The sequence below is a fragment of the Anser anser genome, assembly GCF_964211835.1.
Source record: "Anser anser genome assembly, chromosome: 3".
Lineage (NCBI taxonomy): Eukaryota > Metazoa > Chordata > Aves > Anseriformes > Anatidae > Anser > Anser anser.
In genome coordinates this window covers 63221794-63249684 of record NC_139722.1, presented here as the reverse complement: position 1 = coordinate 63249684, position 27891 = coordinate 63221794, and the positions used below count along the sequence as shown (strand labels likewise).

At 42.0% G+C, this 27891-nt stretch overlaps 1 protein-coding gene and 1 long non-coding RNA gene across 2 annotated transcripts; one reads left to right on the top strand and one right to left on the bottom strand.

Annotated features, from left to right (window-relative positions):
• The first annotated feature begins 103 nt into the window (after nt 1–103).
• On the top strand, nt 104–16598 carry LOC310897281 (p53 apoptosis effector related to PMP-22-like). The gene is made up of 3 exons (XM_083830715.1): nt 104–450; nt 14224–14367; nt 14633–16598. Exons 1-3 carry the CDS (start codon nt 240–242, stop codon nt 14845–14847), a joined length of 570 nt encoding a protein of 189 aa, XP_083686841.1. The 5' UTR covers nt 104–239; the 3' UTR covers nt 14848–16598.
• Nucleotides 16231–25117, bottom strand: LOC310897282. The gene is made up of 2 exons (XR_014582182.1): nt 24493–25117; nt 16231–24251 (listed from the first exon to the last, which is right to left on the bottom strand). It is a non-coding gene; the product is annotated as an uncharacterized lncRNA (long non-coding RNA).
• Nucleotides 25118–27891: the final 2774 nt, after the last annotated feature.

Sequence of the window (27891 nt, the reverse complement as noted above, 5' to 3'; positions counted from 1 at the left end):
ACCCAGCCTGGCAGCCTCTCCCCAGCCAGACTGGTTATTGCTCCGGAGGCTCTTACTCATTTGAATTTAGGAGGAGCTGCCTCTCTCCCTCCTTCCCTCCCTCCCGTGTGTGTCCCGATTAAAAAGCTTTTCTCAGACACCTGCAGACCGGCTGGCAGGTACGGGTGCTCACTTAGCTCAGCTGGGTTGGTAGCAGAGACACCTCTCCTCGCCCCGCCAGCCTCCTGCGGCCCTGCACGATGGTGAAGTACGGCCTCGACTACACGCGGTGCAGATGGATCCTACCCCTGCTCCTGGGCATCGGCGTCATCTTCGGCATCATCGCGCTGGCGGGCAGGGGCTGGCTGGAGTCGCAGACCATGCCCTACGTGCACCAAGCGTCGCTATGGGAGAGCTGCAGGAGGGCTTTCGAGGGTGGGGAATGGAGGTGCGAGTCCCTCATGGGTTACGGTAAGCATCGGCAAGGGCGATGGGGAGGGCTCTGAAGCAGTGGGTCACCTCTCCGAGCTCTTCTTCCCTCAGCTCTCCTCACTGCATCTCCGTATATCTGACCTTCATATAAGAAGCTATGGGAGATAGGGACCGACACCGAAATACATCAAAGTTTTTGAGTAACAGGATGAAGATCTCCTCAACCCTGTGCAAAAAGAAACCTGGGTGCTTTAGGAAAAGGCTTGCATAGTACAAAGAAAAAGCCTCAAGTGATAATGCACCAGTGCAGAAAATATCACAGCATTTAAGACTTTTTTACCTCTTTTAGAAGAAGCTGGTAACCTTTTCTCACTAATCACAGCTTTCCAGAACTTAAAAGCTGCTGTTGATCAAGTGTCCAAGCAGCAAGTTGTGGGGGTAAGCCTGGAATGAGTGTGATAAGCCAACCCTCAGTGCCACTAAGAAGTGGGGAGGTAAAAATGTGAGATACAAAGATATCCCCAGGGAGTGTCAGACTGCAGAATGCTGCTCCAGTAGGTGAGTCGTGTGAAGGAGTCTTCGTGTGATTATGAAGGAAAGCTTTAAGAGAAGAAAGCATTTATGTTTGTGTTGAATTTTGCTTAAGTATGCTATTGAACAAGCTGACGCAGCTTGAAGAGGTTTAAACCACGGACTCAGGGAGAGTAGGCCAAGAGAAGGATCACTGTAAATGTGTGCTGTTTCTTAGATTTTTTTCTGTATATCTGGTATGGGCCACAGTCTGAAGCGAGTTATTGGGAGTGATGGACTGTTAGCCTGAGCCAGAAGGTTCAAGCTTTCTTGTGATTTATGCTGATGCTCACTCAAATTTTACAGAACGTTTTCTCTAATGTTCAGAATAGTTGAAAAGGCGTGCTTGCAGAAGCAGTCTCAGAGGTCATTTATTACAGCTTTTCAAAATTATTCCTGAAACTTTTGTCATCTAAGGTCAAATTCTACCTCCTGTGCTCAAAATTCATCTGTAAAGAGTTAACTGTAGCAGGCCCATGTGAGTGCAGGGCTGTGAGACAAGGCCAGCTCCATTCAGCCACATGCCCAGTCCTGCTCTCAGAGCTCCGGTGTCAGATAATTGGCTGGGCACAGATCAAGCCAACTTGCTGCCTCTAACACGTGGCTTTGGAGGGCAGGACAGAGGTCGTGATGCTCAGCTGCAAGTATGTGTGCATACTGTGGGTAGAGGGGAGGTGAGAAAGGCCTGGCCTTCCTTGGTTAGAGTTAGCAAAGGGCTTCCCAGTCCTGAGTTTCAATGAAAAGTGAGCCCTCCTCCTGATCTCCAGTTAGGCACCGTCTGTGTCATGAATGCCAGTTTTACCTGGATAGAAAATTTTCAGAGGTTTCACCATGTTTCTCTTGATGATACAAATGCTTCCAGGTCCTCCGTGCTTGTTTGGCATTTCACTTCCTTCCTTACCCTGCCTCTCTCTTGCATGCTTAAATCCTGCAGTTGTATGCGCACTTTCCCACTGGGAAGGATCTACAGACAAACCAGGGAGGTCATCCTCCTCTATTTGGATTATCCCACAACATATGGTGTTACCTTCAATTACATCCTCAGTAAGTGCCACATTTCTAGCATGTTGGCATTAGTACATACATATTCTTCAGAACATGCATTGGAGAGTCATCTGACACCGTTGAAAGCATTAGAAATGCTGTTCGCATGCTGCATGACTACAGTACTCTCTCAGTGGGCTTATATCTAACAATTAAATTCCGCAAATTTACTAAATACACAGAAAGCCTGAGCAAATCTCCTGGACAAAATTCCCATATGGAAAAGGAGGATATGTCTGAGACAATAGTCATTTAGTCAATGGGACAATATGTAAAAGCAGAATGTAACAAATACGTGCATAAGCCAAGTGACGGTGGATTTTGCTGCCAGACTTTTGCCTTTGCAAGATTAATCCATAGCAGTGTAAATCTGGGCCATTACAGGGGTGCAAAGTCATGTCACTCTCCTGCTCTTTTCCAGCCCTGTGGATGAGATACCCACTGTCCCGTAATGCAAGCAAGGTGTCTGCAGCACTGTGCAGCAGAGCTGTGGTCCTCCTTGCTCTTTGTCCTTCTGGTTTTGTGATTTTCCTACCCACTGCCTGGGGACCAGGACCAGAACCAGGACCTATTACAGGAAGATGCGGGCTGAGCCCCCAGCCTGATCTGGACCCAGGTCCCTCCCTTTCCAGGCAAGCCTGCTGACAGTTCAGGTGTTACCTAGAGGTGGCCAGCAATGGAGGCAGCAGGAAACACCATTTTGTATGAAACACAGAAGAGGAAGGAGGGATTGCAGTCTGTTTTTTTTGGAAGAGCAAATGAGCAGTCTGTCTGAGGACTGGTTTCAGCTCTCAGCCCTGAGGAGATGGAGGTGCTTTCTAGTCAGATTTCCTTCAGGTACCATGAATCCAGAGATGGGATGTGTTCAGATCCAGCCCTGTCCTCTGTACTTCTATCATTCCATTCTTGCTCAGTAGGTGTGGCCTTGGGATGTCTCTTTTGGGGCTCCTGTCTTTCCTCATGCAGGGTGCAGGTGCCTGATGCTGGTATCATGATTTCCACCCAAAAGGCAAGCCCTGTGACAGCATCTCAATTGCAAGCATCCAAGTCTTGCATTCAGTCTGATTTTACCTGCCCCAGTGCTGGAACATAGGTTTTTAATAATTTTGGGATTATGTTTATCCATACTGCTCCAGCAAGGTCACAGAAAAAAAGCATTCAGTGTCTTGTGCCAAGCTATAAACCATGCTTGATGAACAGAGTGTAATTACATGCCTTCCTGGGTGCAGAGACAAAAGACATGGTGTAAATAGAAAGGACAGAAACATTTTACATTTTTCCAGAGATTACTTCTTTCTTCCCCCCTTCTATTCCACAGTTCCTATTTCCTTTCCTCTGGGCTTTATTCTCAGCTCCCCAGGCTGGGTAGGTTCTGAAATTCAGTCTTTGGGGCTAGTTTCACTGACATATGTAATATGTACATCTACCCCAGAGGCTGCCAGTGAATATGCTCAACGTGGCTTGGACAGTGTAGATGTCTTAATCCATTTCAGACATCTTCATCCTATTATAAATAGATCCAACTATAAAGATCTTGCAAGTTGTTCAATATAGTCTGCAAATTCAGATCACGTTCTCCACCTGCAATGTTTGTAATTCACCTAGCATCTCTGCTGGTCTTTTGGAAGTGTATGAAGACCATGGAAAGTGAGAATGTGAGGAGTTTATGTACTCTATTAACTTCTCCAAGAGTTCAGATCTTCAGTTTTAACCATATGACACTAATACAGACGTTACCAAAAGTCTTAATTTTTTCAAGCACATCTAGCTCAAACAAATAGAACTTTATAGGGAAAAATATATAGCGCCTTAAGACACATTAGAAATGAATGGAGTTTAAGATGAGGGACTGAGAAATGCAAACTGTAGCTCTACAATTTTCTGCTATTTGGAACAAGTACAGGTTTCAAGCTCATAGCGTGACTGAACCATTACAAAGACAGAGACAAATACTTAAGAGGTGGATAATGAGCACAGTATGGAAAGTATCTAGCGGGGACATGGCTGAGCTTGCAATGAAAACACAGAGGTTAAATCCCTTCAAGAAGCTGGCATGGTACTCCTTTGTTTTTCTGGATTTTTTGGCTGTATAACCTCTCCTGAACAAGGTGTGTCTCAGACCTGAGACAATTTTTCAGTGTGTGATTTATTCCATTGCAGGCTCTGAAGATGTTTAAATGTGTATTCTTCGCTGGGAGGAATACCTGATTTTATTTGATTAGTTTCAATACACAATAAGATGAATAACTCAGGGGTACTTGTACCAGCTTATGTTCCACCTGGCCCTGCAGCCCTTCCATGTGCAGATGCTGCCATCAAAATAACTGTAAGCTTAAGCCTTTAAATCTAGGTTGAAGTTGTTGGGCCATTTGCATGGTGCAAACAGAAATCTTGGGAAAAAAAAGTCAGGAAAAGGCATTTTCACATGACGGAATCCAGATCATCAGTTATTTTCACATCATAGTAGTCAAATCCAGCCTTTTCCTAGGATGTCCAGAGAGTGCATTGCCTGTGGAGATTAGTGGAGGGATGAATGATTTTGCCATCTGGAGAGGACACATTTCTCCATCTTGTCTTCCCATGTAGTGGGTCACTATGTTCTATCCCATTCCAGTATTATTTTGGACGGTGAATGTTAGTTCAATACTACAGGATAGGATGGCTAGTGTAGTATGATTATAATGGAAAAAAACATTAGTTCAAGAATGACAGCAGATGAGTTTGTCAAAGCATAAGTAAACAAAGGGAATGCTGCAAAAGGCAATAGCCTGTCAGGAAAATAAATATTCTACTTTAGTCTCCTAAGAACCCCATTGGTGAGTAAATTTTCTTCCCCCCCCTTTCTTTTTTTTTTTTTTTCTGTGTTGAACTGTGGTTCCAGGGAACCTTTTGCAATGATGGAGCCCCATTTATTATTATGGAGGCAGCATGCATGAATGGGAATCACTTTCCACTTGCCTCCTCCCTCCCCAGGTAGTGATACAACAAATGTACATGGCCTGGCTCCACATCTCCTTCTGGAAAATTGCCTTCTCCAGCCAGACCAGTGACTCATCACACCTAGGGCACAGGGCAGACTAGACACCTCATTTTCCCACTGCCACACTGCCTACATGAAATTGTTTAGCCTTCCCCCACGTTCCAATCACTCTGACAGTCTGGCATGGGAAAGCCTTCTCTTGCCTCAGGCAAGCGCCCTGACCAGAACAACACGGGGATATTTCCAAAGGGCTGGACTGGGAGACAGTCCCCTTCAGCAGGGCCTGGGAGCAGAAGCAGCCTGTCCCGACTGCTCCTTGGCGTACGAGGGTGTGTGCACGTAGGAAGAGAAATGGAGCAAGCGTGTAATTGTGCTTTGAAGGAGGGCCTGGCTCAAGTCACAGGGCCATTCTTGTAGGCTTTCCCTGAAGCCAATGTTCTGCACCTAAACTTTTCCAGATGATGGTGATATTCAGGTAGATTTGGAAATGTGTCCCTAAATATTGGAAACAAAGGCTGAGGAGGCTTCTGATGAGTCCAAGGAAGGCTGTGTGGGAGCTCAGAATGGAGCCAGATCCATGCTCCTTGCCTTACCTGAATTACAAGGCAAAACACTGACTCCTTTGATACAGGGTGAACTGAAAACAAAACCTTTTTGCTGTTCCTGTTGCATCAAAACCTGAAACAATTACATTTATATACAGTAATTGCCAGTAGTGTTAATGATAGTGTGTAGGGTAGCACATCATCTCCTAAGTCATCAGTCTCTCAAAAGTGTAACGTTACTGAGGACTAACCAGTGAGAAATAGGATGACAAGATTAGTTACTTAATAACTTAGAATATTCAATAGTTCTTCGAAATTTAGAATACTACAAAATACAGGCTTAATTGCATGTATTAAACTATATTAATGAAAATATCACAACAGCAATATATTTAAGGAACTCTAATGCAAGAGAGAATGATTTTTTTTTTTCCCAGTTTGTAGGAGAGACTCCATTGCTACCTTAGAGGTATAAGAGAAGAGATACAAGCCCAGAGCATTTAATTAGCATGGCAATTTTCATTCCTCATCTGCAATTGCAAATATGCTTTCCCTTGTAATTTTAGGGTTTGTCCTTTTTTATGTTTAGTGGCAGATTCATTTAATCAGACTCTTTTCTAAATAATAGTTATGTTATTCAGCAATTAACTCCACAGAGAGCAATTGCAGATGGCATCCCACTGTTTATCATCCAACCTCCCTTTCAACAATTACAGTTAAATCGCATGGAAAAATATCATTCATGTGAAGAGTTCTCATCTCCCTGTGAGGATATGAACTGCTGGTGTCAAGGACGTTGCAAAGATCCTCAGTGCTTTGAATTCTCAGGATCTGAAGTCCTTGAGTGCATACCATTCACTCACACACACAGGAGGCACCTCTGCTGAAAAATTATGGAAACTTGTGGCTATATTCTCATTTCTCTTCACCTCATATCTTCCTCTATCTTATTGAGGTAATCTGATACAACAGGACTATAGTACTCTCTCCCTAGTCTAAATGGTGATAAGGTCCGCAAGGCTGATTTTGAATTCCACAGTAGGGTTAAACAACCAGATTACTTAAGCAAGAAAACACTTATTCAGGGAAAGAAACAAACCTCTCAGAATACTATTATCTATTATTTTTACATTTCCATATTACTTCTCACTGACAGGTTGTATTGTTCTGAGCAGCTCTGAACATGGCGAGTCAGCAAATTTTTAATGCTATGTTTCTTTGTCAAGCACTATTACAAGATCTCTCATCAATCAAAAATTCCCGGGAACTCAAATTAGTTTGTGAAGTGTTTACATCTGTGTCAGATGTTTCTGACTAGGTCCCAAAGGCTTCTGTCTTCCTATTGGTGCTAAACAGCACTTCAACTCATAAACAGCTCTGCTGGAGTAGTAATCTGCAATGGAACAAATATAATGTCACAAATTATGTTGAATATTCACAATATGCTTAAATCTGTACCCCAAAATAGGATGTCTCTGTGTAGTTCCCATTGTTCATTAACAACCCTACCAGCAGCAAGCAGGAAATGCTGAAGAATTTTAAGATGTATTGTCAAAGATGTCATTTTCATTCACAAGAAGAGTAAATAAGGCTTGCAAGATATTTTATGAACACAAAGTACTATCTGTTTATGTGTATTTTTTTTTTTCAAATGATAAATTTTTGCTTCTAACAGGAAATTAGATCCAGATTTATAGCTGTTCTCTATTGGAGAGAAACTCCCTAGTGCAAAAGGCTACTTGCAGCAAGGTTTCAGAACACAGTTTGCTCACAGCATGAAAAATGCAGGTCAAGAGTAAGGAGAACAATACTTGGTGCATATGGAAATGAGATGTAAATTCAGTATTCTTCAGCCTCAGATGGCCCTAGGAAAATCAAACTTAAAAGGAGCTTTTTGGAAAGGTTCCACTCTGCTGTTTCAATTACAAGTCGTAGTTCATAGCCTGTGTTGTCGTGGAAGTTTATTCTGTTTAACTCACATTATATATTTTAACCCATTTTTAGCTCAGGATTAGTTAAGAAGCAGGTACATCTTGCCACTGTGTGATTAACTGAGTTTATGTATACATACTGATTTATCAATACCTTACTTGTACTATTCATCTGACCTTGCCCACCCCTATACACCCATTCAAGTTTAAGTCATCCTCTTTTAGCATAAAATGAATAGGAAAAAATAGGAGGAAAAATGTTGTAGTATTACAACAAAACTAAATTTTGATCCCAAAATGTTTGCAGCATATGCGACTGCTTCTGAAGATAATGCGAGCTAGGGATATTCCCTAATTCTCTCGTGGTCAAACCTTTAATTCTGAGGCACAGTGCACACATTATTTTTAATAGCTAACTTACTCCCTTGGTGATCCCTTTGATGATGGCTCTACACGCTCTGCCACTTCTGACTCCCTAGTGCTAAGTAAGCATCAAGGAGAAGCCCTCATTAATACAGGATTTGCAGAAGCCATCTTCTAAGTCAAGCTTATACATGTCTGGGCTTTTGGTGAGATGAATTTGAACCACTCCCTCAAAACGTAACTGCTCCTCCCCTCAAAATTCAAGTCAGGATAGCTCCCAGGTTGGGTTGCTTTCCTCAGTAAGAGAAGAGGTTTTCAGAAGTATGTAAAGCCTTGGATGCACGTGTTGCCTGTATAGGTTCACAACTAAAGTCAGTGGTTGGGAGTTCATAGTAATTTGCTTTAAATGAGTTAAAGTCCACCAAGCTGAAATGAACTATCATCTTAGCACTAAGGCTAGACACTGCCTTCTGCTAATGTATATTGTGTTTTACTCATAGATGGTCTATGCATAAAGGTTCTTTTCATTACTGTTGTCATTTAAAGACATTATTATGGGGTAATTGGAAGTTGTAATTCTTTCCCATTTATATGGGACCTGCTACTAACCATGGAGAAACTTTAGAATGCCATTACTTAGTGTGAACCTAAGTAGGTTGTTCTCTGCCACAATGGTTGTCTCTTTAGTAGTGACAAGCTAAAAACTGGTTCCTGCTCACATAAAAATGGCCTGCATGTTATGAGGTAATCCTCTGTTATTAAATGAGAAACCCATATTGACTGCCAATGAATTTTGAAGTAATGCTAAGGGAAAGAGAACAGAGTCACCAAAAAGGATGCCAAAAAGAACCAAAAATGTGTATTTTTTATTCCAGTTCAAATTCTATAAACTCACACAAAGACCAGATAAGCAAGCAGCATCAACTTCCCAAGGAAAATATATTCAGAAAACATAGATGTTTTTAGAACAATCCAGATGCAATGAAGAGCACTGGAGGATAGAAGCTCAGAGAATAATACACATCCAATCATGCCTTTGATTTTTTTTTCCCATTTTATTCTGTTCATAAATTAGCTATGACTAATATGTGTTTTTCTTCATTTTTATTGCCTTTCTGATAAATGATTTTCAGTCAATAGCTTTCAGTCTGCATATACTGTTTATTCATAAGAAGCTGCTTTTTGTTCCTGATTTATTTCATCTGCATACGAATAAATGAAGTCAGGTATTTCAAAGACAGCTCTGTGATCAGCAAACACTTGCAGAGATTTTAATGTTCCCTTGTTTTCCAAAAGATCACAGAAATTTCTTGTAGTTTGGTTGTTAGAGGGTCATGATTTTCAGAAGACAAGATTTTGCCCTGTCCAGTGTTAAAAGGAAATTCTGACCATACAACTTACCTGGAGTCCTGGCTATCAGTGGCTTATGTATACACCAACAGTTTGTAACCTTTGAGCTGATAAATTAAGCTTAGGGTTAATGAGTTTGATGGGTCCACTTAAAATTCAAGCTAAGGAGATATAAACTAGGAAAAACAGCTTCAACTTAATTTCTTTCCAAAGGAAACAAATCAAGGAGTCTTACCGTAAACGCATGCACAAATTCAAAGCTGCAGACATGTTTTTCTACAGACATTTTTGCTTTCACATGGAAATTTTCTCAATGAGAACAAAACAAAATGAAATGGATAAAACCTGGCTAAAGCAGTTCCTTTTCATAGCGAATTGTGTGCTCTGCAGAGCGTGCCACACCCTGATGAAGAACGTCAGGTTGAGAAATCTGAGTGAGTTCAGCTTTGTTTCCAAAATAATGCTCTTTCCCTTTAATCAGAGAGTCATAAAACAGGTTGAGCTCTGCAAACTCAGTCTAGAAACATTCTCATTGCGTACAACACAGAGATGAATCACCACCAAGGCAGATTTCGGCTCTTGTAAGAATTGCTATGTAAGACTGGAGCTAGAACAGCAGGATTTGTGTTTGTCTCCCTTGTTGGTATGAGGGATAACAAAGTAAATGTTATTGTCTTTCCAAGACAGTTCTGCATTTTCCCCCTTTCTGTATTGAAACTCTCCTTAAAATTGCTGCACGTTTGCTGCAGTGGCTGATGTGATAAAATGATCAGCTGCTGAGAATGCATAGATAATTTGCTGATGTTTGTGAGCTGACAACAACCATTTATTTTTCTTTCCAGTGCTAGTTGTGTGTCAGCTTCAAGACAGGAGGAAAAAATGATGAAGCATATTTTTATGGATTAGACCAGAAGTACTCCTGAGCTCTCTGGTGTTCCTTTCAGAAAGTATGACTCAGAGACACGCCGGAGTTCGTGTGGTTTGGGGGTACCACAGCAAGAAAGACATGAGAACATCACTGTGAATGTTTTCTGTGTTTTGAACCACAAACACCAGTGACTCGGCGTACTGCTGTGCAAGGAAGTTTGTCTCCTTACGTGCGAAGCACAAGCAGTGCTTATGCTTTTGCAAACTGGAGAATGCATGAGGGAGTGAAATCAGGAAGGCAGGAAATCGGAGACATTCTTAGTCCTCGGTTTCTAACAAAGCCTATCAGCTACCATATGGCTGCAGTCAGCAAGAGGATATTCATAATACGTTCAGATGGAGCAATACAAGAGGTAGTCATGCTACCTCCAAACTAACTTAGCTTTAATAGCACAGTAATAAAGCTGTTATCATTGTACGCTCTCAGCTAATTACCTTGCTCAGAAGCTACAGCGAGCTCTGCACGGGTATGGGTAGATTTTTTTCTGTTCTCTAAATTAGTTCTAGGTCTCCTCACATGGCAGTGGGTTTCAGAAGGCAGGCACTTATTTTCACTTTCCAGTAGTCCCATATGGCTGCAATCACAGCGGGTAGTCTGGGCTCTCACAAGTCATCGCTGACTTCTGCACAAGACACTGTAAATAGAAGCAGTCTTTGCTCTGCTTGAGATAGGCATGAAAATGGGGGGTTCGTTTTGCCTGCGTGAGATAGCAAGGTCTTGCTGTAAGGTTTTTGCTGTAAGATAAAGTTGCTCAGAAAATTGCCGGCAAAAAGGAGTTGAAGGGAGGGTGGTGTGTAGCTTCCTGCAAAGCCTATCATAGTGTTTGTTGATTGGCTTTTTTTCAGCTGACAGAAGAGGTGAAAAGGGAGAAGAAAGACTGACATGCAGTGTTACAGGATCCTGCTGGTATTCCAGGACACTCCTGCATAAACACACATTTCTTTTCTAACAAGCAGATTTTAACTATTAAACAGCCAAAACATCACTGCCATGTGCAGGGACTGAGAAAACAGATCTCACAGATTGCTGTGTATTTTTACAGACTCAGCTTGATGTCCTGTAAGCTGCTGCTCCCTCCGTCCCTATTTCTCATTTTAGGATGGGAGAACTTCCAGCTGCCTCTCTCTAGAGTCAAGTGTTTGTTGAATTGGTGTTGCACTAACCTTGGCGTTACATTCTTTGTACTGCATTCATTTTTTCATTTTTACAAAAATAACTTTGCAATTAGAAAAAAAAAAAGTATTTATGCTATAACATTTGCTTTATGCTAAAGAAAAAAAGAATAAAAAAAAAATAAGAAAATATTTGGGATCAGCTTAGCCACTTGGTTGCAACTAAATAATTTCCTAAAACCATTCGAAAGTGTTTCCTAATAAAACACCTATTCTGAAATGGTACTTTCAACAAAGTGTTTCGCAGCCTGTGGAGAAAAGAGCCCGTGGGAAGGGCGTTGCTGCTCAACATCACAGGGACTCTGTATTTGTGCCAAGCCTTTGAGAATCTGCTCTAGAGGTGCAGAAGACATTTGCAGTTGTAATGGCTGAAGTTATACATTCTCCCTCTGTTTTCTGACCTATTTAATTCTTCTAATTCTGGCATTTATGAGGAATTGTAAGTACTAGTCATATTTGTAAAGACACTAAGCTACTCTGTTCTTCTGGCACAAGGAAAAATAAATACCTCAGGTACAGAAACATTTGCAGTTATCCCCACATAATCTTTTACCCCAGAAATATAAGTTGTTTATACGCTGTCGTCTTAGGCTCCTGGAAACTACTTTTTGTGAAGGACAGGTGGTGAAGTCAGAGTACTCTTCCTCAAAAAAAACCCATGGTGGCTCTGCCATGGAAACCTATTGCTGTACTGCAGCTGCGCATTGGTTTTCTTCCAACTTTGAGCTACATTTTTTTCCCTTTTTAGAAGCGAGTGTCACAAAATCGGCTGTTAGGTGATTAAGCAACACGTCCTAAAGATGTAAGCATCCTGCAGCAAGCATGTCTCTTCTTGCCATGCATCCAGTGCCCTGCAGGCTGGGCGTACGCCCAACCTGCTTTCACACAGTCACCATACTTGTAACACTACTTCGAGAGAAACACCTGGGCGAGCCCAGAGGAGGATGGAGATGGCGGCATGGGCACGGTGCCACGCACATGGCTGCGGCCATCAGGCACCCGCTGAGCTCCTAGGTGGGCGCTGCTCCCAGCCGAGGGGTGGTGATCTGCCACCGGCTCCTCCGGGCACACTAGGCCTCGGCAGACCTGCTGAGGTGCTCCCCTCCCACGCTGGATCCTGCATCTCCACATTGCATGCTCTGCCTCCGTGCCTCCTGTAACTCCTTAAGAAAACAGTCTAGGCTAAAACTCTGGGCTAGACAGCAACAGGTAGGCACGTCTTTGCTGTCCCTTCAGTTTTTCTCAGGCAGCTGCCTGTTTACATGAAGAATAATACAGTTAGAAAGTCCTCTAAAGGAGACAGAAACTCTTTGGCGTAAGGAAGAAAAAGGACGTGACATAAAATGGAAAGTGTAGAGCAATGGTTAGACTGGTTCAAGGGTCATAAAGCAGGGGTGGATAGTGAAAAGTAAACAGAAAGGGAAATTGGTTTTGATGGGCTGAAGGGTAAAAAGTAAGGCTGACCCATAATCCTGACCCAATTTTCTAGTCTCATATCAGAGGGCTGGGGAAGAGCCAGAGGCAGAGCAGTGGCAGAGCCCAGAGGGCTTTCACGCCAACACAACACTGGGGATGCTTTGCATTTTATTACTTTAATTCTCTTGTATGGGTGACCGTCCTTTAAGCCTTGGGCTACTACAGCAGCAGGAAAAGGGAGCTGAGATGAAGGTCATTTTCTGGTCCTACTTGCACAGGCACGCAAGCCGTAGAGTGTGCAGGTCACCAAAATATACGATGGTTGCGTGGGAAAGCATAATAAATCCAAGCTATTTGGTGAACTGTGTCCTCCCCCCGGTTTGCCAGTCTAATGGTGCCTGTCCAGCAGACGGCCGGCACTCCAATGCAAAAAGGCCTTTACTGAACAACGCGCACCACGTTTGAGATGAGTTATAATTATCACCAGGCTTGTTTGGGCTGTGGCAATTTTACAGCACTGTTGCTGTACGTCTTTGGTTAGAAGCCAACACCTTGCAAACACACAGTGTAGGCGAGGGGGTGAAGTCTGTAAATGCCCAGCAGACTTCAACTGCCTACTCTATCTACAAACATGATTTTTAAAATGTCAAAGCAGGCCTTTTACACTGAAAGGAGGAGACGCTTTGATCTCTTTGAGCAGCCATTGCGCCTCAAGACTTAAAATATTGAATAAATAATATTTTTTCAGTTGTTATACCAACACAATATGCTTAGGTCTGACATGTTATAACGTAAAGTTACATAATTTGGAAATTAAAGTATTAATATCCTGAACAAGTTTTTCAAAATAAAACACTTCTGATTTTGGATCAAAAGTAGAGGTCAAATTTCACTACAAAACAGACACCAAATCTTTAGTTCCACTTAGGACACGGAGCTAAACAAAGGATAAAAAAGCAGAAATTGCTGAATTTTGACTTCAATGGAGTATTGCCATATTTTTACATTTGCATGCCAGAGTGGTAGTGCTTGTACAAACTGTTTTTTGTTTTGTTTTGTGTTGTGTTATTTTTATTTAAGGAAGAGTTTGGTTAGTTTCAGGGACAATCCAATCTCCTTGTCCACGCAGAATGCTGCTGGTTTTACAGCATCTGCTGAGGTATTGACGTTTTTTCGTGAAGTAGAGTGTCCACTGTTAAATCTTTAGAGTCACTTTTTTTCTTGATTCTTAATTGTTAAACCTAAACAGGAAGCATGTATGCAAGTCCCATTGCATTCTGTAGGAGAGGTCTAAGCTGGTGTCCTTACACACTCTGCACTTAACGAGTGATTTCTGGTGGCATTAAAATGCTCAGCTACAAGAGGAAAGAGAGCTCCTTGCTTTTCTTCTTGAGAGCTGACCTTCTTTCCATGGTTGTTTAAAATTAGCCTTTCATTATAAACCAGAGAAAAACACTAAGTCTTTTTTTTTTTTTTTTTTTTCTGTTCTAATTTGCCTTCCTTCTGATTTCAGCTTGGGGAAGAGCTGCAGCCGCCACATACCTTGTTGGATTTTTACTCCTCGTCATCTGTTTTGCTCTGGCCATCATAGCGTTTGCTATTGATACGCTTCGGTTCAACTTCATAAGAGGGATTGGAGGCTTGCTTTTTGTTGCTGGTAAGAAAATATGTGAAGCAAAGTTTAGCTTGTGCAGGAATATCCATACTAGAACTGGTATTTCCCCCAGCTGCTTCTATACTCAGTTCTATGCCTGTATGCACTTGAACTCTCAATGAAAAAGAATGTAAAATCTGTCATGGCAGTGGATCTATTTGCAAATCCTCCAAAATATGGTTGGATTTAGCTACAGGTATTATGGAGACAGGCAATGTGATGGGTGTTAGTTTAATCCCCCCCTTTTTTTTTTCTCCTGTTTCTTCAGCTGTGTTCTCCATCATGGGCTTGGTCATTTACCCAGTAAAGTTCTCCAGTGAAATTGAAATGACAGGAATCAATATGTTCAGCTGGGCCTACGGCTTTGGCTGGACCACTGCCATTATGGAAATATGCTTGGGATTCTTCTTCTGCTGCCTTCCTAACTATGAAGACCAAATCTTGGGTAATGTGAAGCCCACATATTTTTACTCTTCCCCATAAACACCAGGAAAAATGAATTCATATTCCAGAGATATCTGACAGGCTATCTACGTTTTTCAGAATCTTGTCATCAGATGCTGGTAGAAAAATCTGGAAACTTTAAAATACATGTAGAAAAACAGTACTGGCATTTTACAATAAAGTTATTTACTCTTTTGTGGACCTTCATATCTGATGTAGGTTGCTTAGATTAAGTCTAAACTTTAAAAAAAACTTTTGTTTCCTCATTCATTCCCATGAGTGGGGGTGCATATAGATTCAATTAAATTTTATGTGCTTTTATATTTCTAATTAAATTCAGAAAAGAAATTATCAGCAAATGAAAATATATATATCATCTTTCTGAAGGAAAGTGGCTCACAGAAATCCCATTTTATGTGTATTAGCTTTCCTTAACCTGAAGATTTTGTACATTTTTCAATAAGCCAAATGCCTTTATCCACTGACTGCCAGAGTAGCAAATTAGTCAGCCAGGACTTCATGGCTTTGCTTCCAATTTTCTATTCCTTCAACTTAAGCCATAGGGCTACAGTAAGAAAAGGGCAAGAGAAACCCCCCGTACCAAAGCCAGCATCCTGACTTCCACCCATCCATTTGGAGTGTAAGCTTTTATTTCTGAATATCAGTAAGAGTAAGCAAGGACCATTAGTAATCCAAGCACCCTTAAAAATCCTGGCGTGCCATTGCTGCGGCCAGCCATCCCTGCAACCTACAGACCTGGTTTGAAGAGGCTCCTGGTTTGGCTTTCTTCATGGGCCTCTGCCCCTTTTATCGGCTGTATCAAAATCTATGGCTTTAGAAAGCTCTGTTTTACTCTTCCAGTTGTTTTATCCAGGATAAAAGGGTCAGGAAAGAGTTAAACAGAGGTATGACTCCCCTCAGCACTCAGCTCGCAGGAGTGGACTTGGAGCAGTGTGGATCTAGGTATCAAACTTTTGTCAAAATGCCCTTTTAAATTAATTTGCTGGTTTTAAGTATTCTAAAAGTGGAAAGTATGTACAGTAAAATGTGTAAATACCCCCTACCATCTCATAGTAAGATTCTCACAGTGAGAGAAATCTTCGTAAAACACTCCAGTATCTTATGCTCCACAGTGCTTCAGAGCTGGGAATATTGCAAGCAATGAAGTATACTCAACACTGCTGGTTTCTGCATTGCAAACCCTGGCTTTATAATGTTCTTTTTCTTCTCTTACACGAAGGAAGGGATAATTCTCCTGTGTGTAAAAAGGAGTCCCACTGAAATCCTTAAACAGAGTTGATTATTATCTTGTAATATATCTGCAATTTTTAAACTATCTGTACTTTATGAAAAGAGCCTTGCCAAATGTTCTTTACTGCAAAGAATGAGAGGTAGGAAATTTTTTTAAATAAAACCTGAGTAGCTAAAATTAATAAAGACACAGGCCTTAATCTTTTTCTTTTTTTTTTTTTTTTTTTTGAAGCAGTTAATTCCTTTCACTTTTATAGATTGACTTCTAACTTAGATCAATAAACATGAGAAATGTATCAGGCCAATGTGGAGTGTCTATGCAACAGGGACTGGCTAGACAAGAACTTGCAAATGCATTAGGAAGCTATTTCCTAGTCGGAAGTAAATGAAAATAAAATAAACACACTTGGAAAAGCAATTTGTATAAAATGGCTTGCAATTCTTTATGTAATGTTATCTGTTCAGGAAAAAAAATCGTAACTCTTTTCGTTCTGCTTATTATACCTAATAAATGATGGTATCTGTGTATTGTTTCAAAAGGGAGTCTTAGATTCTGTTCTCTACCAAGAGCAGGGAAGTGTGGAGTCCCCAGAGTATTCTCTTCTGAGGCACCATGTTGGAGCACCTGGGTATGTTGGCTGGATTTAAAGGGTGAGAGAAATTTACAAATATAACATCAAAACAGCTTGTACTGTTCCTCAGTTGACTGCATCCTGGGGCCTCGTTCACATCCACACGAAAGTACTGAACTTGCTCCGTTGAGCTTTTGGTCCATGTGGACCCAAGTAACCATCTGCGTGGTTCAGTATTGCAGTGTGTTACAGCTCGCTTTCGCAAGGAGGACAACCAGGCTCACCAAATAGGAAGCCAGTGTGGTCCTGCTCCGTGCTTTTGCTCCAGTGGATGTGTCAATCCCTTGAGGATGCAAAGGGGAACTCGAGCAACCACTGACTGTATTTGCAGTCTCTTTGCCATTAACTGAATGCTGACCCAACATCTGGAGGTGGGCAAAGGTGCACAGAACAAAGCAGTGTCAGGGCTGGTGGTGGTGACTCTGCGGGACACAGCCCCAGCACCCATTCCCTGCTGCCACCTTCCCCTTCCTGGGAAGGAGGAGAGGTGAGGAGGCATTGCTGACCCCAGCACTGCCACAGGGACCCCAGCCTAGCTCCTCTCCATGAGCCCCCATGTCACGGAGGGAAAGGCTTCTCTGAGGCAAGGGAGGGAGACAAGCGGGTATCCAACACGCAGAAGCATCACAGGTGCCAGACCTCAAGTGCTTGCAGTTAAAGTAGTTTGTTTCCAGTCATAGAACAACCCAGGTTGGAAGGAACATCAAAAGCACCGTCAGTTCCAATATTCCATGGGAAAAGGGAGCGTAGACCAGGATTATCTAGCACCCTGTCCGATGTCCCCCTGCCACAACAGGGCAACCAGCTACTCAAGAGAGCATGGCAAAAGCAGAAAGCAAAATGCAATCTGTTTTATCTGAAAAGGGTGATGAATCCAGTGCCTAAAAGGAACCTACAGGGAAGGACTCTTTGCCAGGGAGTGGGGTGATAGGACAAGGTGTAATGGCTTTAAACTAAAAGAGGGTAGGTTTAGATATATAAGGAATACATTTTTTACTCGGAGGGTGGTGAAGCCCTGGCACAGGCTGCCCAGAGAAGCTGTGGATGCCCCATCCCTGGAGGTGTTCAAGGCCAGGCTGGATGGGGCTTTGGGCAACCTGGTCTGGTGGGAGGTGTCCCTGCCCACGGCAGGGGGTTGGAACTGGGTGGTCTTCAAGGCCAACCCAAACCATTCTGTGATTCTACGGTTCTATGATGAAAGCTTAGCCACTAAAAGAAAAAAAATAAGACTTAAATTTTCTTTGTGCCCAATGGCAATGCTAAAGAGATACCAAGTAAGAATAGGTATCTGCAGGATTTGGCTTTTGAGAACATGAGGTCTGCTACAACAACAAAGTATTGGGGAACATCCTCCAAAAAACACATTGCATTTAATTCAAGTATATTACTGAAAAACAAAAGAAAGAATGTGCTGAGAACAAACAGATTGTTAAGCAGCCTTACTGGTACAAACCAAAGCAGAAGAAATAAAGGAATCCTTCTATCGGTAAGTTAATGTGCTGAATTTAATTTCTGGTGTTTCTGCCAGGGCTTGTGTAACATGTTGATGTCTTGGTCTTTCCAATTCCCTTTGCAAATATTTCCATCTTTCACTATGCATTTTTCAGGCACCTGCCATTTTGTCTTAAAATGTAGCCTGCCTAATCAATAATTCAAACATAATCTAGTTTGCAACTGTATTAAAATTGTGCATATTTTGCTGTATGAACTAATGCTATGAGTGAAGTTTTGACCCCATTGACATCACTTGTAAATCCATTATTGATTTTTTTGAAGCTGACATTTCATTCTTGAAGAGCAAACACTTTTTCCTACATGTGCTCAGAATCGATATCATCTCTGTGGGTAGCTCCATTGATTTCAGCAACTCTGTTTACTTCTGGAGTAGGACCGTAGTCCGTATGAGGTAAGGATCCAGAATTACAGAAGATGGGATGGTTCCCAGAAAAAAAAGGACAAATCAGTGTGTGCAAGATAAGCAAAATCTGGATCATAATTGCATGACACTTTGTGAAGTACACAGCATGGTCACAGTGAAAAAATGGATCTTCCCTTTTGACACATCTCAGCTGTACAATTATTAATTCTTATAATTCAGTTTTCTGGAATACTTGCTTGCATGTTTTTATATTCAATGGACTTCTCTTTGCTATGAAGATGAGTAATTTTAAGAGAAGAATGAAACAATTAAGCTTGTGATAAGGGAGAAGAGAATTAACCCGTTTTTACTCTCTGTCAGGAAGCAGGAATCAAACTATCTTGCTAGAGGGATATTGAATGGAACTATCAAAGAGCTACTCCAGAGCTGTAGTGGAAAGTCAAGTAAGAAAAAAAATTAAAAGACTGCTACATAGCTAATAAGGGAGAAAGAGGGAGCAAGTCACATGGATCTTCCCTTGACTTTTTCCCACTGTCAAAATATTGTTATTGCTAGATAATTTTGATTCAAAAACAAAACCAAAACAACAACAACAAAAAAAACTACTTGGGTGCAGCTCTGTAATAATGACTAGGTCTAAATTTTATGTCCAAAATTTTTCATTGCTAAGTGCCAAAATCTGGAAAAGCACAGATAAGGTTACAGATGGTTTTGCTAGGGTCATCAGAGCTGTTTACATAGATGGTTCCTTAAGTACTTAGGGATTTGGGCCCATATGCCTGTTTATACACACTGGTTAGCTCCACAGATTTCCTGCATGTGAAATGGTGTAGTGATTTTTACTATTATTATTATTTTATATAATCAGAGTGAAAATGTGGCTGCATCACAGAATTTTGCATGTGACTTCTGAGTGTGAATTTATAGGAACATCTTTCAAAATAGCCTTACTGCTTATGATAAATGTGGTAAGATTGGATCAAAACGTCCTTTCCTGGACAGCTTTAAGGCACATCCTTTTACTTGTGCTGCTGTTTGTCTGAGCCATCTGTTTTTCTGTAAAAACAGTTTTGCAAAAGCCTACTCTAATGAGTCTATTATGCTGAAAAGAAATTATATTAGATATCCATGGAGAACCCATCATAGATCACTCTAAATAGCCCTTTACTGTTCACATGTGTTTCAAGCAGAGACAGAGTTGTCTCTTAAAGGATTTTTCTGGAGAATAGTGTAAAACCAGCAGAAGCAAATTCACTCAATTAGCAGTTGTTGGCCTGGGTTACATCCCCAACTCCCAATTTCTTAGAAGGGAACAAGGTAAGGAAAAATATTACATAAAGACTTACACATATATACATACTTTGTATCACCAGTTTGTCTAAAATCGACCTCAATGTGAGGTATGTGAAACACATTTGGGCTTGCACTGTTATTTCCAGGTTTTCATTCTTTTTTTCTCCATGCAGAAATTTTTTCACCTCAGTTCTGTAAGGCTTTCCTGCTCCTTGGTAAGCTGCCCCAGTTTTACCACACCCAGTCCTGGCAAGCACACCCATGCTTGCCACACTCCTATCTAAAGCCTATATGAAGTATTAATACAGCTAGGTTTTGTGCCCTAACCCTCGCTCTTTGTTGCTTAAATAAAAGGGGTGTGAAGCAATAAAATCCTGCTAACGCTAGGGAAATTAGAAATGGAAGATTTTACAAAGCTGTTTTAGAATGGGCAACCAAAACAAGAAGGCAACAAGGACTGGGTTCAAGAGAAAAACCCAGTCCGGTGTGAAAAGGGTATCCCAAAGAGTCCTTGCAGTCCTTACTGTAGAATGGTTTGGGGTGACTAGCAGCCAAATTACCCTCACAACCTGCCCCATATCAGCGTGTACTCTCAGCTGAGAGGATTGTGTGGGTCAGCAGATGGAGGCTAGAGACTTGGCGACTCACAGTGGTTAGTCAAAGACAGAAAAATATTCCTGTAAAATCAGAAATTCACACTGTCAGGAGTTACAGCCTTTCTTAAGATACTCCCATGTACAATACATGGAAGAAGACAGGGAACAGATGCACCTATTCATCTTCATAATCGCTATGCCAGGTGCTTCAACTCCAAGAAATGCACTTTGGATTAGTAACAGGAGGATGAGTACAAAAAGCTGAAACTTTGCACTTTGCCCTGAGTCACAGCACAAGTAAGGGTCCATCTGAGTCACGGAGGAGTGCTATCCCTGGCTGTCAGAGAAAATTTCTTATCTCCTTGTTTGCTGTCTGTTCAGCTCTGGTTGCCATCCACTGCTTTCTGAGGAGGCCGCCCTGAGAGCAGGCCCCTGACTTCCAGCTGACACGTACCACAAGCCAGGTGACAAGAGCTCCTCTCCTGCTGACACGGCCTGTGACTATATCCAGACCTCACCCTGGGGCAGCGCTTCTGGCCCTGAGCTTTTCTCAAGCAGAAACTCTTGTTTCAGCAAGATGTCCCGTTTTTTCTGCTCCAGCCCCTTCGATGCACCCTTCCCCAGGCCGCATGCAGCCTTTGACATCTGTGTCCCTGTCATGACTGCCGCCTCCCTGCTCAGGCTGCTGCTCTGTGTGATTGCTGTAATTCAGAGCAGTGCCCCGAGCAGTCCCCTGGGTTCCCCCTTTTCCTTGCCCAGTCCAGAGCACACTTACTGAGAAGTGGCCACGCGGCAGCCAGGTGGGGAGCAGCCAGGAGCAGGCTGCTGGGGAGCTTTGCTCCTCTCCGTGACAGCGTGTGGTTAAACAGCAGCCCAGCGTGAGGGAGATTTGCAGAAAAAAAAAAAATATTGTGAAGAATGAGGTGAAAACAAACTTACACAGGTCTCCATCTGTTCAGGTAAGACAAATAAGGACAAAGGATCTGTTTGCCAGCACACCTTTTGCAGGGGTGGACTTGAAAGGACACGCTCTGCCTTCACTCCCAAACCCTTGAGGGCACTTGGGAACCATGGTGCTGGCAAGAACAGGTCCTCCAGTTCAAAGAAAGCAGGGGGGGTTCTTCTCCACACACATTTCCACCTCTTCTTGGCGATACAACTCCAAGATTGCAACGGGAGTGTAAGTAACATGAAGCAATCAAACCAAAATATCTCTGAAGAGGAAAGATCGCTTCAGGCAGCATAGTGGGCTACCTCCTCCTATGTATAAACATTATTTTGTGTAGAATATTACACAGATCACATGCAGAACCTATACAGTGCCTGTTTTGGGAAAGGATGCTTTGTTCTGAAGTATGAAATACTGCTACAGGTGGGGTGCTAGGGTGGATTAATACTGGAAATGGGGATTGATATTCAGCAACCTCAGTGTTATCAAAAGAGTTCCACTTTGGGCTGTGTTTATATGTAGCTTACCTCATACAAAATCCAGAAGTTTCATATTGTTTACCTAAATGATAGATTCTTCAGGACATTTTTTGGTTTCTTTTTGCTTGGCTACTCACACAAGCTTTAGTTCAGCCCCAAACCAAAATATTTATTTCAGCTTCCTTCTGCCAGTGCAATCTTTTTTTTTTTTTCTTTTTTTTTTTGGATTTTAGAATAAACAAATTTTGAAATTAAATAGCTTTATTTCAAAAGTATACAGATACAACATTTTAATTATTTCATTTTTAGTGGATGAATATATTCAGAAATGACAAATCTGAGAGTTTAAAGTAAAGCTGAGATCTGATTTGTTTATTTAAGTGAATAATCTACTTGCCCAAGACCAGCTTTGTTCTGCTGTTGTAAATATAGGAGCCGTTCTGCTATTAGAAACAGTAGTGCAGCTAATGTAATCTGAAGAGATCCTTTCTTTTAAGTCAATAGTGATAACATACAAACAGTGAGTGAAATGCAGGGAAAGGCGGGGCTTTGAAGGTTATCGGATGAGAGATCACAGAAGACTGAGAAAAGTTGCATACGACTGGGCTTGTGTACTGGCTCCTCCTCACTTACTCGCCCGGTTTTGAGAGTCACTGCCAAGCCAAACACAAACACAAAGACTTGTTGACAGCCTGTGAAAAGTGTTTTGAAGGCAGGGAGGCACTGCAGACAAATGCCAAATAATTACAGTGCTGCTGCCATACACTCTTGCCACTAAAAGTTTGATTTAAGCCTCACTGTAGCTCTGCAGATGTTGGCATCTCTAAACATAATATTCTTATGTTGTGAAGCTTCACTTAGTCTGTATTAATAAAATGAAGGTGTAGGCTGACTTGGTGATAAAAAATTAGTGGATTAATCGAAGAACTAAAGTGCAGGGGCTTTCCAAAAAGGGGGTGCTTGCATCCTTCTTAGAGAGCTTCTTCATCATGCTTCCTCCTCCCCTCACTGCTATTATAAGTACTACTATAGTCCACCTCATGTAAGAAAAGAATATGAATTGGTACCCCTCAAATACCAGTTCCTATCAGGCTTTGGGACTGGCAAAGTACCATGTAGATGCAAATAGTAGGCATTTATAATATCTATTCGTACAAAAGTTAAACTCGGCATGAAACAGTTAATCCTGGCAAAAGAAGAAAGCCTCTGTTTCAGTTTTGGGGCAGCCAGTTTATGCCTACTGTCACAACATATTCAGAAATACACTGCACAGTCCTGTGAAGCTGAATCAGCACAAAATGCTTGGCTGAGGTGCTGGTGATGAGACATCCAGTATCAGCTCTTGGGCAGAAAATGCACCTCAGGCTAGGGCTGGGCTGCTCCAAACCTCCTGGGTGAAGCCACAGGAGGCACAGGCGGTGCAGACATCTTCCACTGGGTACAGGGAGCAGCTCCTTCGCAATTGCTTGAGGGCGGTGAGACAGTTGGCAGAGAAGCCATTACAGCCCTGAAATTAAAATTACAAGCTGCTTTCCCATGGCAGTGCTGGGACACAGCATGGTGCTTTGTAATTACGTTTTAGGAGCCTCCGCCCTCATGCCCTAATTTCCAATTAACAGTTGTACCCTTCCAACTGCAACACGATCGCAAACATTCTGCAAATAGGGTGAGGAAGCCAGGAGGGACCATTCTGTGTAGGTCAGTAGCAGGCTGCAATCTGGAAAAATGGCTTTATGTCACCACCACCGTGTGGCTCAGCCATGTTTCTTAAGCCATTGTCTCTTGAAGTCTTACTGGCAGGATAGTTAAAGCCCCGGGGGAAAATGGCCAGAGAGGGGAATGGAAATGTGGTAGAAATGGAAGGAGACGTGAAACTGAGACAAGGCAGCAAGGCAGTGGGACACAAGTAATTCAAAATTATTTCTATACATTTATTTACATACTTTACATAATGTATAAACTAATTCAATTTCAGAATGTGCAATTTAGATTTTTATTATTATTATTTTTTGTAATTTTCATCTCCAAAGGTTTGTCAACAGACTTTTTGACTGTAGCTTTAAATGACTGGTCACCTGCTTTGATTGCCAAATGGCATGGATGAAATCAGAACATTGGATTTGTGATGGAGGCTGGTGGCACCTATTTTAATGAGAAAGGTGTGGGTAACTGCTAGAAATGCTCTGTTTCACCACATCTGAATAGGCAGGGTTTCCTTGCTAGGTTATTTGGTCAGTCTGTTGCAACTGTGAAGGACTCACCACTTGACCGTCAGAGAGATGCCTCCTCTGATGCTCTCCTTCTCATGTGCTGGTGCAAAGAAGAGGCTTTCAGAACCTTACTCTGCATAGGCCCAGTGTTTTCCTGTGGCCAGAAATTAAGGAAAGACCGTAACCTCACAGGATTAATTTAAAGCAACAACTTCGCCCATTTTAATAACAATAATTGAACACCTTCAGTATGATATTAAAAGGATGCTTCTCCCTTTATCTGCATAATAGAGTTTCCTTTTAACTTTAATAGTCCTCGTTCTATCATTTGTGACCAGTAAAATGTATTATTAGCAACAAATACAATGTATATAATAAGAGATTTATGGACTTACATTGAACCCTTCACCTGTCTGTTTCTGTTTCTATACACTGCTGTTTTCTGGTTTGTTTTTGCAGATGGTAAGAGCCTGGATGGCCATTAAAATGGAAATTGTGAAAAGTTTCACAAGGAAAGCTTTCCCACTGAAAAAAAGCAGATTTGAAAAAAAAATTAAAACAACTTTTATGAACCAGTTTGGTTTAATAAAGCCTTTCAGCCAGAAATAATTAGGAAAAACTGCAGCACTTCATCTGAAGACTTAGGCACTTTATCTTGATATTATTTTTATTCATGTGAAACCGCAAAATTAGAGTTTAATAAGATGAATTTCTGAATCTTATCAAAACAAAAGGACTTTCACCTCATCAAAATAACCTTAGTAAATCCTTCATTTATATTTTAAAATCATTTTTACTTCAGCTTTTAGAAAAAAAATGTATCTCACAGCAGGTGGAATTACCAAAATATTAGAACAAAAATTACGCAAAAGAAATGTCTTGACTGGTTACTGTCAAAAACTGATTTTTTGTGAATGAAGTTTATGAAAGTTTTGAGTCTGGTGAAACAGTTGGGACCAGGGGTATTAACCAGGAGTTATTTTTCATTAAGGAAATTCAAGTTCTCTACAGCTAAAAAAAAAAAATAATGTAGATAAATGGGGGGGGGGGGGGGGTGGAACACAACACAATAGTCCTGCATTTAGATGTCATGAAATAAAAAAGGTAGAGAAAATATCCATTCTGACGGAAACTGTGAATGCCCTGACCATTTGCATAGTACATAACACTCTAGCTCTGTAACTGGGGCTTCAGCCTATTTGCATAGATTAGATCCTGCCTTAAAATGAAGCTACACTCAAACTGACACCCCAGCTGTGCCCACGGTCAGCATGGATTCAAAGTCAATGGAAATACAAATAATGGGTTTGTAAGCACAGGGCAGAAGCTGAGATAAAACTTGGGTAAGAACCAGTATTGGATGTAAAGGCCACAGGCACCACGGAGAGTTACGTAAATATGACTTTAAAATTTAGAATTTTCTGTAATTATGTCCTCTTCCTTTGCCACTTGAATATTTATGCATATATCTACCAAATACTCAGGCATGGCTTTTTTGCATAGCCCATTAAAATCCTATGTGTCCTTGCCTGCCTGAGAAAAGCTGTGGAGGCATCACATCTTGACGTGCGGCTGACGGGTGAGACCTCTGATGCCCACTGGCACATCTCCTCAGTGCAAGAGCAGATTCAGAAAGAGAAAGCCCCACTGAGCAGGGGATGGAAATGGGTGACACTCAAAACCTCTCTGAGCACCTCCAGGAGGCAGGTAGGATGGACTGGGGACCAAAAAGATGAGAAGGGATCTGCACAAACAGCAGGTTCAAACCTCCTCCTCAGCCCCCTCCTGCTCTGGAGGAACATTTGGTGCCTGGCCCCGAGCTCGCTGCATTTGGCCGGCCCTGACCCCACTGTTCACTGCTCACCTTGAAGAGGAGACCTAGCACATCAACCTCCTTTGGCCTACCTGAGGAAAAGTCTTGTTACAAGACCACAGGGGCAGCACCAGTGGACCTGGAGACACGGGTGAATAAGTCTGCCTCTTTCTTCGGTATTGGAGGAGTTGCAACATGACCATTTACGATTTTATGACCAATGCAGCTGGTATTACTGAGGACAGTATGTTGTAAGGTATTGGCTGCTGCTTCACAATCTAGGGTGGCATCCGCAACATTTCCTTTACTCCCTGTGTAGTACAAGATTGATTACAAGCAAAGGAAGACTATTAATTATATAATGAGCAAATGATTTAAGCTGAAATGTAAGTAATAGTAAGAGCTTTTATTGCAGCATACACAGTCAGACACATCTCACATGAAAGACATGAAGGTTTTGATCGTAGCTCTTCAGCAGTTATTAGTGTTAAAGCTTTTCCAAGCTACCCTGGACTGAAAGGTTGACAATGTCCAGCAGCTGCACTAAATGGAAATCTTTCAGTCAAGGAGGAGGCAGGGGCAAAGGACAAATACACATGTGCAAGACAAGATTCTGCATTACTCTTCAGTTAATATTAACCCGCATTTTTATCCACTCTTGTCTGATTATTCCTGAAGTCTTTTGATAGCAGAAATTTGCTTCAGGAAAGTCTTCATCTTTCAGCAGTTGGTTGTGCGTGAAGGGTTGGGAGGAAAGGAAACCTACAGGGGGCTGAGCTTAGCTGTGATTTTCATGAGTGGGAATCTCAATTCTGCCTACGTGTGTGGATGTGAAGGATGATCAGAAAAGCATGGCCAATAACGCAGGGAGTGCAGGAACAAAGAGCTGGAATTCTCCAGTGCCCCTTACCTCCTCTGAGCATCTGTTTCCATGTAAAATAGGGAGAGCAGCATCTTGTAGAGCCGTTGGGAGGATGAATATTTGAAAGGTACATCGGATCTGCAGATGTTTTTGCATTTAGCTGTAATTGATTGCTAAAACTGGCAAACAATCTGAGCCTGTTGTTCTTCGGGATGCCAACGCAGCCACTCCTCAAGGGCAACACCCAAGACAACACCACCACCCTGATCTGGAAAGAAATGAAGAAGCTGTTTTCCTTCCTTCCTCTTACTCCTCTGTGTCCCCAAACCCCAGTCTGCTCACGTCAGATGCCACAGTGATTGAGGCAGGTGAAGCAATACTGTTCTTTGTGTACTTTCCCATGCTTTAGAGAAAGAGCAACCGTGACAGTACAACATAATTTCAGTAGATGCGCATTCAAAATCCTCAGAATATTTTCGGTAACTTTTGTGCTGATTCAGTACAACCTGCAAACTCTTTGTGAGTTGTGTAAGTTCTAGAAGAAAACACCACCATCATTTTTTTTCTTACTGTTTTTACAAGCCTGATTGGAAGTTCAAGTTTATACACTAGAGGCTTCAAAGCCTACCGCTCTGTCACCTGCAGGGGTGGCACCACCCCTCCGTTCATTGTCATTACAGGGGTTCCTGCAGGGCGTCAAGGGCACAAGGACAACTCATCAGTGCATTAGCAGTGCCGGCGTTGTGATTCTCCTCCCAGTTTATGGCGTGGCTGCCTTGGTGCTGCATCTGCAGAAGTCAGTTTGTTCTGGTAGCTGAGCAACACGTTTCTGTTGCACAGAGGGGATGATGAATCATGAGGGTGTGGGTTCAGGCTCAGCTTGGCTCAGCTTAGAGAAAGCTCTCCACAAAGGAGCCTAACAAAGCCAGTACAGAGCAAGGAAAACACTCCCATTGTCACCGTCCAGGTCAGGGACTGATCTATGTAACAGATCTCAACGTACACAGGAAAAAAAAAACCTGCCTGTGCTTCCAGAGATGCCAGGTAGCTTAGGGATCTCAAAAGCCTCATTAAGCGACTGGAAAACAAATTTTATTTACTCGTGCTTTTTTTTTTTTT